Below are 11,494 nucleotides of genomic sequence, written 5' to 3' on the forward strand. Positions count from 1 at the left end.
ACCTGACCCACACCGCTGGGGTGCGCGCTGCGCGCGGAACTCGCCTCCCAGCGGTGGGTTTTGCTATGGCGACGCTCGCCCGGGCTGGCGGAGGCGCCGCGGGCCCGTCCGCACGGGGGCGCCGCAGCACCGCCCTAGGGCCTTCCCTCCGCCCGCCGGAAGCGCTCCCCTGACCCTGCGCGCCGCGGGAAGATGGCGCTGGAAGCTGGCGACATGGAAGAGGGGCAGCTCTCGGACTCGGATTCCGACATGACGGTCGTCCCCAGCGACAGGCCTCTGCAAATGGCGGTGAGCGAGGGGGTGGCGGGAGATGGGGATGAGCGCCGGGGGAGCGCGGCCCGGGGTGAGAGGCGCGGGCGGCCTCGACTTGGAGGCCGCGGGGCCCCCGCCGGGCGGTTTCCCGGCATCCCGGAGCAGGCGAGCATCCTTCTCTGGCGGCTCCTCCTTCTCCACAGGTCCCCGCTCCTGCACAGCCGCCCCAGGAGACAGATTTTTGTCCAGAGGTAGAACGTGGGGACGGAGCCATGAAACTGCTCCCTTTTGCCTTAGCGGATAAAAGGAGCTCATGGCGTACTCGGGGCCGGGTCTTCGGTGCCCCCCTCAGCCACCTTGAAGCTCAGTCAGCTTTCACGAGCCACATGGAGGCACCAGGCTTTGTTTCCGCTGTGTTGTAGATGGCATCTCGCTGTGTAGCCCAGGCCGCCCTGGCGCTTGAGCAGTGTTGGGAGATCACAGCCGTGCAGCACCGTGACTCTAAGGCAGCGTCCTAATTTTCGGAGACTTTGTTGAGGTTCCTGTTGTTCCCTCGGAAGGCTTTCCTGCCAGTCCACCTGCACTTAAACCTAGGCACCGTCGCTGTCTGCCAAACTATTCAACTGCCATGTTGTGGTGTTCAGGTGGAGCCGGCATGGCACCGCTGGGGGGCTGTAAGGAAATGATGCGTACACAACACTTAGCGCGCGATGTAAGGCCTGGCCAGTGGTAGCAATTATTACCGGAGGATTTCAAACGCTTGGTGATGTGTATAGTATAAAAAAGCAAAGGTTGAGGACAGAGTTACAATGTTTAAAGTGATGGATATTCTAATAGCCCTGATTTGATTATTATGAAATATATACATGCATTGAGGCATCGTCATACCTAATAAAGTTGGGTAGTTACTATGTGGCAATTTTTTTAAGTGATTACCTTCACATGTAGATGCCTTAGGAAATTAAAGTCCTTTGAATTCTTTTACATTAATAATTTTGTTAACATGATACTTTGAAATTTGGATTTTCAGGGTTTGTTTTGAGGTGAGGTCTCTTCATGGCCCACAGTGACCTCAAGATCTTTCTGCCTCAGCCTCCTGAGCGATGATTACAGGCCTGCGCTACAACAGGTGAAACCTGTGACTAAAATTAATATGCCTGGGAGTCTTCCTAGTAGGAGCTTACCATCAGATTTTACTTATTTATTTTTTTGTAATAGGGACAGGCAAGGGGTGTACACCATATAGCCTTGGGTGACCCAAGGACTATGTAGCTCTGGCTGGTCTTGAACTCACAGAGATCCTGCCTCTGCTTCCCTAGAGTACTGAGATTTAAGCCAAACCCTGCTGTGCCATCATATATTAAAGGAGTAGCCACAAAACCATATAAAAGAAGTTGATATAGCCAACTAGAAAATAATATTTTTGGAGAGAAAGGTAGTTTTGTTTTTAGTATTTATGTATGTGAGTACACTGTCTCTGTCTTCAGACACACCAAAAGAGGGTATGGGATCCAGTTATAGATGGTTGTGAGCCACGATGTAGTTGCTGGGAATTGAACTCAGGACTCTGGAAGAGCACAGTCAGAGCTCTTAACCGCTGAGCTAACCCTCCAGCCCCAACACCATTTATCTTAACTGCCAGTCACAGTTACTGTGTATGTCATTCTCACGGATCCTTGTCTTTGAAGATGAGAAGTAAAAGGTTTAGTAAGTTTTCAGGAGATTCTTCAAAGCCACGTTAATTTAGTTGTCTTTGATTGTTTTTGATGCTCCAGTTGAATCTACCACACTCACTCTCCCTCCCTTTTCTCCTTGCGAAGCTGAGCCAGGGGCCTGAACCCGATGTGTGACCTAAGTTATCCTGATCCTCCTGCCTTAGCCTCTGGACCATGGGCATGCACAGTGCCTCGGTCATTGTGAAAAACAGTCAGTGGTAGGTGGAATTAATGTTCTGTGGAACTGACTGTCACGTCTTTCACTTACAGAAAGGACCAGGTGGGGGCAGTGCGGCATGCGCACCAGTGTCTCATTACCGGACTGTTAAACACGTGGACTCCAGTGAGGAGAGTCTAGATTCCGATGACGATTGCTCTCTTTGGAAACGGAAGCGACAGAAATGTCATAATCCTCCTCCCAAACCGGAGCCTTTCCCATTTGGACCGAGTGGCCAGAAAACAGCTCTCAACGGTGGGAAGAAGGTAAACAACATTTGGGGTGCTGTGCTCCAGGAACAGAATCAAGATGCGGTGGCCACTGAGCTTGGCATCTTGGGAATGGAAGGCACCCTCGACAGAAGCAGGCAGTCTGAGACCTATAATTATTTGCTTGCTAAGAAACTTGCTAAGAAGGAATCTCAAGAGTATACAAAAGAATTAGACAAAGATCTAGATGAATATATGCACGGAGACAAAAAACCAGGGTCAAAGGAAGAGGAGAATGGGCAAGGTCATCTCAAACGGAAGCGGCCTGTCAGAGACAGACTGGGTAACAGAATAGAGATGAACTACAAAGGCCGCTACGAGATCACAGAAGAGGACTCTCCTGAGAAAGTGGCTGATGAGATCGCCTTCAGGTGAGCACTTGAGCGTATATCTGACATGAATAGGAGATAAAATGTATTACTTTCTGAGGTTTTGTTGAGACAGGGTCTCTGTATTTCCTGTCCTGGAGCTTGTTAGGCAAGGCTGCCTCACACTCTCAAAGACCCACCTGCCTCTGCCTCCCAGAGCTGAGACTAAAGGTGTGTGCCACAGCTGGCTGAGGGGTTTGCTTTTGGTTTGTCGGTTGGTTGGAAAGATAACTTTTGAGCTGAAGATTTAGCTCAGTCGGTACAGTGCTTGCCTAACATGTGTGAGACTCCACGTTCATCCTTAGCCCCTCAGAACCGTGTTACGTGCCTATAATCCCAGTACCAAGGAGATGGAAGGTCAGAAGTTCAGGATCATTCTCAAGTACACAGCGAGTTTGATGCTAGCCTAGGCTAGATGGCACATTGTCTCAAAAGAGAAGAAAAAAAAAATGATGGGACTGGCAAGGTGGCTCAGCTGGTAAAGGCACTTGCTGCCCGGCCTGGTGTCACTTTGATCCTTGGTGTGTCGTGGAAGTAGAAAAGGGACTACTGCAAGTTGTCTTCTGATCTCCACATCTGTGCCCCGGCACAGCTCCCCTACCAAAAAAAAAAAAAAAACAAAAAAGAAAAACCAAGAAAGGAAGGGAGAGAGAGATGGATGTAATTTTTCAATATTATATTTCAAGGTGAAAAATAAAATGGCTGATACGTTGATGTGATAATCACTCATATTAACATGAGAGCTGTTCATTTTTCAGGTGTCCTGCCCCGTGGAGACATATTGAATTCAGTCTTACTTTTTGTTTTTAGCAGCTGTTGCTTTTAAAACCTTCTCTCTCCATCACCCAATAAATCCTTAGTGTCCATGTATCTATTCACTGTTAGTATCCCTGCTCTCCTTTCCAGACAAGCGTCTTGTAAGTTCTCCGTACACATTAGCACTGTGCATTTTTATGCAATTTTTTTCTTTTTTTAACATAGGTTTCTCTGTGTAGCAGGCTAGCCTTGAACTCAGAGAGCTACCTGCCCCTGCTTTCCAAGTGCAGGGAGTGAAGGCCTGCACCACCATGCCTGCTAGTTTCTTCATTTGTATCAGCTTACATTGTAGCAGGAACTAATTGATACCTAATCTCCTCCTTTCACTGGCACCTGGAATCAGTGTAAATTGTTGTATTTTTGAGGGAACCACTGAGCTACATATGTAGACCAGACTGGCCTCAAGCTCACAAGGTACCTGCTTGCCTCTGCTTCCCAAGTGCTGGAATTGAAGGTGCGCACCACCCAGTATGCCTACTTAGTTTTTTTCATTTATGTGAGGAGTGTTGCTTTTTGTGTGATTTGGGAGTTTTGGAAAGGTTTCCCATAGCCCAGGCTAGCTTCAAACAAGCTATGTAACAAGGCAGATCTTGAACTCTGGTCCTTCTGCTTCTGCCTTCCAAGGGCTGGAATCACACGTATGCACCACCATACTGACTGTTTTATTGCATGTGTGTAGATGCGGATCTCCAGACTGGAGGGACAATTTACGTTTATTTATTAATAAGGCTATTAATGAACCTTTGCTTGCAAGTCCTTGATCATATATTTTTATTTCTTTTGGGTAAATAGAAATTTTTGGCAGGTACTAAATTGGCAATTATGCCTTTTTCGCAGGTTCAGAGTCGCATTAAGTTTTATTAGCTCTAATTCACTGTGACATACCAGAAAGTAGGCATCAGTGTTAGGGAAACAAGTGCTTACTTTTCAGGCACACCAGTACTGGTTTATTTTGGGTTTTGTTTTTAATAGTCAAGGTGGTTTGGGGCTGGAAAATGGTTCACTAGTTAAGCACTGGCTGTTCTTTTAGAGGACCAGCTTTGATTCTCAGCACCCACATGGCAGCTCTCAGCCATCTGTAACCCCTGTTGTCCTAGGCAATCCAACTCCTCTTTTGGGCTTTGTGGGCACTGCTTGCATGTGATTCACTGCATACACAGGCTAAACACTCATACACATAAAAATCTTTCTGTTTCTGTTTGCTTGGTTTTTGTTTTGTTTTTTGAGTCAGGGTTTCTCTGTGTATCCCTGGCTGCCCTAGCATCCCATCTGTAGATCAGGCTGGCCTCAAGCAAAGATTAAAGGCGTGTGCCATCACTACCCAGCAATACAAATGTAAAAAAATCAGGTCTGGGTTTCAGGTCCAGTTACAAAGGATCTGGTGCCCTCCTGGGCATCAGGCATGAGACATACATGCAGTCAATACACATATATGCATAAAAATGTTAAATACAAGTTTAGAATTTGTATTTTGAAAAGATAAATAGAATTAAAAGCCAAAGTCTTCCTTAGAGAAAGGGACCTTAAGGCCAGTAATTATCTGCCTTGCACAAGGTTGCTGACTTTCTGTCAGATCTGAGGCTGAACCCTTGGTCCTTTGCTTTCTTGGTCTGATTTTTCCCCCACAGTATTGCATTGTCTCGTGTGAGGAGAAACCAAAGTCTTGGGTCTGATTGGAAACAGGAGAGTCTCTGCACTGTTTTCCTTCATCTCTGGGGACCATGGCTTTGTCTGACACCATTAGAAGAGTTACTCAAACTGCCTGTAGTTTGTTTTGTTTCATGTTTTTTGTTGGTTGTTTTTTAATATTGTTGCTGTTTTGTTTTTTAAGACAGGGTTTCACTGTGTAGCCTAGGCTGTCCTAGAACTCTGTCTGTAGGGCAGGCTTACTTTGAATTCACAGAAACTTGCCTCCTACTTCCTCCTGAGTGCTGGGATTAAAGGCATGGGCCACCATGCTAAAGAGTGAAATGAAAATAATAGGCGTCTAACATCTGAAAGAACTGACTATTTAGGAAACCATGTGTAGATATTGGAACATTAATAATAAATAAGAATGTGTGTGTGTGTGTACATGAAGCTATCCTACATTTAGAGTTGGATTCATTCACCTTGCTTTGCGTGTTCATTTATTTTCAGAATTGCCATAATCCAGCAAGGCAAATGAAGAGCCTTACTTTAATAGTTAATGTGACCTGAGGTTAATGTCCTGTTGTGTGACTGAAAATGAGGTGGTTCCCATGGCGGTGATGAATGCAGAGTTGGGAAGGGGTTCTAGTGGAGAACTGCAGTGGAGGTAAATTTCAGCAGGTAGTAAATGTGCTTTGTGTTCTTTCTCTTCAGGTTACAGGAACCGAAGAAGGACCTGATAGCCCGAGTGGTAAGGATACTTGGGAACAAAAAGGCCATTGAACTTCTGATGGAAACAGCTGAAGTTGAGCAAAATGGGGGTCTTTTCATAATGGTAAGGCTGCTTCACTCTTTCTGCTTTTGAATTATCTACTGGTGGCTGTTTTTAGCAAAATGAACTTGCCTCTGTGCCCACTGCTCACGTGTGCCCCCCCTCCACACACACACACACACACACACACACACACACAGGGTTCACTCACTGTGTGCACAGCTCCAACGATACAGACTTGGACTGCCTCATCAGTGCTGACATGGCAGGCGTGTGTCATTATGCCTCTTACAGGTATCGTTTTAAGACATCTGTCTGGAAGGAATAGAAATAGAAAACTCAAGTTTGAAGGGTCTCATGTTGAAGTACAACTTCTACTGTGATTTAGCTAAATTATTTGGTTCCTCGTGTTCAGTCTCTTCATGTAGAAAAGATGAATCCAATGCTGTAAGAATTAGATGAGGTGGTCCACATAAGGCATTAGCTTTGCGCGCACAGTAAATCTAAATCTTTCTTGTGTAGTCCTGGTTGGCCTTGAATTCATAACCTACCTGCCTCTGTTCAGTTCTTAGCACCAACATGGCAGCTCACAACTCTATGATACCAGTTCCAGGGATCTGACATCTTCATATACATGCAGTCAAATCACCAATGTTCATAAAATAAAAATAAAACATTTTTTTTTTTTTAAAAGAAAGGGGGCAGAAGCAAGCCTGGGTTTCAGATCTCATACTGGCTGCCTCCATAAGTGTGCTTCTGTTCAGAGATGCCCGGGTCATTCTGGAGCCTGTGCTTTGGGAGCTGGGTTTGTAGCACAGTGACTGGGTACTTTCCTAGCATGGCAGAGGCCCTGACTTCTCTCTCAACACTGTTAAATAAGTACTCAGTCTTCATATGTGAAGTTGTTGAAGAATAAGTTTAAAATATTCTCAAGCTGCCTGTGGAAGTGTCTGGATTACTCTTTATTCCTTTTCCTAGAATGGTAGCCGAAGAAGAACACCGGGTGGGGTTTTCCTGAATCTCCTGAAGAACACGCCCAGCATCAGCGAAGAACAGGTTAAGGTAATGATGATGACTGTCCTTGGCTGTATGATGCATTAGAAAGCCAGATTTAGGGCCCACACTTGTAATCCCAACACCAGAAGCTGGGGCAGGAAGATGGCTACACATTTCAGGAAAGATTCTATTTCAAAAGATGGAGGAAAGCCAACCATGGTGGAAAATGCCTTTAATCCCAACAGGGGCAGGTGGGTCTGTGAATGTGAGGCCACCCAGAGCTCCATGTGATTCTGTCTCAAAAAGAGGTGAAAAAAAGATGCAAATCTTCAATACTTTATTAAATGGATCCATATTGCTTTTCTTCAGCAAGTAAAGCCTATGTGTTTTGTTAAATTTTCTTCCCTTTAAGAGCCAAGGTCAGCCTTTCTTACATTTTTTTTTTTTTTTTTTTGTGGTTGTTTTTCCTTATTAATGAACATTTTAAAGTAAAGACTTTATTAATGCTCAGTTTTAAACATTCAATGGAGATATAAAATACATGTTTTATAATTATAATATATATGAGTATATATTTTTGACTTAGATTCATTAGTGGTGACTTTTTTAATTTACATTTGTTCCTGGTTTTTTTTTTGGAAATAGACTGGATGGTGTTCAGTTCTGCTTATTTCAACAAACACTTTTTGATGTACTTACATTTTCTAAGTACAGTTTTTTATTTGAGAATTTGACATATGCATACAATGTATTCCCATCCAACTCCTTCCAGATCTTCTATCATGTCTCCCTCCTAGCTTCATGTCTTTTTTTTTTTTTTTTTTTAAGTAATCCACTGGGGCTAGTTAGTGCTCCCTGTGGCCCATCTGCTGTATTGTGGGCAGCCTATCAGTAGCCATGATCCCAGAGAAAAGGACTCCACCAACAGAGTCATAAATTCCCAGTGATCCTCAGCTAGGAGGTTTTGCTTGTTTTAGATTTTTTTTTTTATTTGTCTGCTGAGTGTTTTACCTGCATGTATGCAACGTGTGCCTATGGAAGCCAGAGAAGGCATCAAATACCCTGAAACTGGAGTTGCAGCCACCATGTGGGTGCTAGGAACCAAATTCACATTTTCTGCAGGAGCCACTGAACCCGTCTCTCCAACTAGTCATTGGTTTGTTTTCAAGAAGCAGTCTCACTACATAGCCCTAGCTAGCCTGGAACTCACAGAGATCCGTCTCTGCTTTCTGACCGTTGGGATTGAAGACAAGGCAAAGCCTTGTCCAGCCTCAGCTGAGGTAAGGCCGTCACGCTGTCTGTGCTGCAGTTTTGACTGGCTCAGTCTTGTCCAGCTTACTGTACAGCATTGATTATTTTGCAACTCAGTTTTTCTTAAATTTTTTTTTTTTTTGGTTACACTTGTGGTGTCTGTATGCACATTTGTGCCATATTCCTGCAATATAAAGGTCAGAGTTATTACCTTCTTCCACCACGTGGGCTCCAGGGATTAGCTCAGGTCATTGGGCTTGGCAAGCACCTTTACCTGCTCAGCTGCCTCAGGTCTTACTCTCTGGAGGCAAGAGCCTCACTGTATAGTCCAGGTTGGCAATTCACAGCGCTGCTTAGCACCTGAGTGCTGGCTTTACAGAAGGGCTGTAATTACGGACGTCTGCTGCCACACCCAACTCCTGATGGCCTTTCATTTGATAATTAGGGAATGTGATTTACAGTTAGCATTTATGACCATGTTTTAGAATTAGCTTCTTACATGGTAAACATCTGGATAGCTGTTGTTGTGAGCAGGTTTGCACATTGTCAGTAAGCAATAGGGATTGGGGCTGCAGAATTCAGGGTGCTTGGTAGGCTGCTTGCCTAGCATACAGAAAACCCTGGGTTCAAGCCTCAGCACCACATAAACCAGGTGTTCTGATCCTGTCTCTGCCCATAACCCCAGCCTGTGAGAATAGGCAGAGACAGGATCAGAAGTTCAGGGTCATCTTGGGCTCTATAGCAAGCTCCAGTCAGCCTAGATACCCCCTCTCAAACTTGGGTGGAGCTTGGGTGTAACTATGTTGGCAGGGCTGTTCGCAGTTAAGAGCACTGGGTTCAATTCCCAACATCTACAGTGACTCAAAATTGTAACTCTTATTTCAGGAGTTCTAATACCCTCTTCTGACCTGTAGTGGACAGCAGTTATACATGTGATGCATGTACATAAATGCAGGCAAAACACTCATAAACCACACTGTTTACATGCAGGCGTGGGAAGAGCTGCCTGGCAGTCAGCCGACTCAAGACATTTTAGACATACAGTTCATATTGACCTTTGATTTGATGGGCTTTTGTAATCTTGTGGAATTTCTTAAGATTAGCAAGCCTCATGCAGAACATTCAGAACCTACAGAACAAAACAGGGTATGTGGTCAGCATGTCCTTGCCCCGAGCCAAGTCACTTCTCTGTGTCACTGGCTGGCAGACCTGGAACAAAATGGCTACAGCTCTAGGGGTGGGGGGGGGTGGGGAAGAGGACAGTCGGAAATAATATATATGTTTGTGTTTGAGGGGAAAAAGCAAGGGTTTGTTGACTTTTGTTTTTGAGATAGTGTCTCACTGTGCAACCGTAGCTTGCTTCAAACAGATCTGTCTGCCTCTGCTTCCTGGGTGCTCGGGATTAAAGGTGTGCACTGTGCCCCACTTGCTAATTTGTTTTGATAAGACTTAAAGTGTTTGGTGGGAAAGGAATGTTATAACCATTTCCTGCATTGCCAGACATTACTAGTGAGAGCTTGTCTTCTTAAGATCAAGATACCTAATAAATTGAAATGTGTTTGTACATAAAATAGAAATGCATCGTTCCTTTTAAAAACAGGATGTAGTGACACCTATAATCCCAGCAAATATGAGGCAGAAAGCAGCCTGGTTTTCATGGTGATTTCTAGGCCAGTCATGGCAGTGTAGAGAGACTGTCTTCTAACAAGTATATATTTATTTACATTGGTTTTGCTCCTCACAATACACTTTGACTGTTGCTCCTTGGGATGGGGTAGCCATATACTACAAGTCGTAAGTACTGCGTGTCCTGCCTGGAATTCAGTAGTACCAGTGTTAAATACTGTTCTCTTCCATATTTATGGTTATTTTAAGTTTATGAGTCTTTGCATATATGTATATACATGTATCTCGTGTGCAGTGGTATCAGAGGCAGAGGAGAGTGTCGGATCCCCTAAAATTGAAGTTACAGGTATTATGTGTTGGTGTTATAAACTAAATCCAGGTCTTCTAGAAAACCAGTAAATGCTCTTAACTGCCATTTTCTAGCCTCTGCATTAATATTTTTTAGAGATGGAATTATTTCATTTTGCATGTGCCATGTTCTTGGGCACACAGACACTGGTTTAATTTCTTAGCACAGGCAATCATGCATATATACATCCAGAGTGAAGACACTTCAAGTTTTATACCTTTACTCTTATTTTTCGTGTGGTGTGTGTGTGTGTATGTGTGAGTGATCGGTTATAGCTTATTTAAACAAGATTTCCCTGTGGTGGCAAACAGGTATGTGGGGTAATGTGTCAAGGTAGATTGAGCACAGCCTACTTGGTAGCAGACTGTGTTTGAATCCAGCAGCCGGCACTTATATCCTGAACTGTGTTCTACTGAAGCGGTATCTAGGAGTTGATTGTGAGGATAGATGACTGGACTGTAAAGGCCTGCCTCGTAGTTCACTTGTAACAAATAATATGGGGTGCTTTCTTGTTTGCTTTTTTTTTAACCAAAGTTTTTTATTTCAGGATATTTTCTACATTGAAAATCAAAAGGAATATGAAAATAAAAAAGCTGCTAGAAAAAGAAGAACACAACTATTGGGGAAGAAAATGAAAGAAGCTATTAAAAGTCTGAATTTCCAGGAGGAGGATGACACATCCCGAGAAACGTTTGCAAGTGACACTAATGAGGCCCTGGCCTCTCTCGATGAAGCCCAGGAAGGACCTGCGGAAACCAAGCTGGATGCCGAGGATGCCATCGAGGTAGACCGTCCTCAGGATCTGGACATCTTTTAAGCACATTTTGGACATTTTGAAGAATAAACCTTTGTTAAAAAAGAAGTTACCATTTCTACTGAGGTTGCTTTACTGTGCACTGAAACTGGAGAAAGGAGAGCTGTTTCTGTTCCTGTGAAGTAGTGCTGTCTGTGGGGGTCGGGTGCCATGGGCAGCAGTGTGGAAGGGTGGCTGTGTCTGACTGGTGTACAGTACGGGTTCATTTCTCATTCTGCTGCATGTGCTGACTATTAGTCGAGGTGGAGCTGTGACCTCTGTCCAGCTCACTGGCTCATGCCATTAAGACACTTTGGTTTTCTGATTTATCTTTGTGGTGAACTATGCTTTGGTTTTAACACATTCCATTAAAATTTCCTGTAATCTGTGTAAATTGTTCAGCTGTTACATTCAGTAATGGGCAGGTCTCGATGTGGGCTG

General features: G+C 44.4%; 1 protein-coding gene across 1 annotated transcript; it reads left to right on the forward strand.

Annotated features, from left to right (window-relative positions):
* The first annotated feature begins 190 nt into the window (after positions 1 to 190).
* Positions 191 to 11,444, forward strand: PHAX (phosphorylated adaptor for RNA export). The gene is made up of 5 exons (XM_080920486.1): positions 191 to 288; positions 2,238 to 2,824; positions 5,981 to 6,101; positions 7,017 to 7,100; positions 10,808 to 11,444. Exons 1-5 carry the CDS (start codon positions 193 to 195, stop codon positions 11,075 to 11,077), a joined length of 1,158 nt encoding a protein of 385 aa, XP_080776612.1. The 5' UTR covers positions 191 to 192; the 3' UTR covers positions 11,078 to 11,444.
* Positions 11,445 to 11,494: the final 50 nt, after the last annotated feature.

This window comes from Micromys minutus (assembly GCF_963924665.1).
Source record: "Micromys minutus genome assembly, chromosome: 8".
NCBI lineage: Eukaryota > Metazoa > Chordata > Mammalia > Rodentia > Muridae > Micromys > Micromys minutus.

Excerpts from the sequence above, each read along its gene's own strand:
- PHAX (XM_080920486.1), top strand. The coding sequence starts at position 193 with ATGGCGCTGGAAGCTGGCGACATGGAAGAGGGGCAGCTCTCGGACTCG. Across the intron at positions 6,102-7,016 it reads ATGGGGGTCTTTTCATAATG|AATGGTAGCCGAAGAAGAAC; the intron begins GTAAGGCTGCTT and ends TCCTTTTCCTAG. Across the intron at positions 7,101-10,807 it reads TCAGCGAAGAACAGGTTAAG|GATATTTTCTACATTGAAAA; the intron begins GTAATGATGATG and ends TTTTTATTTCAG.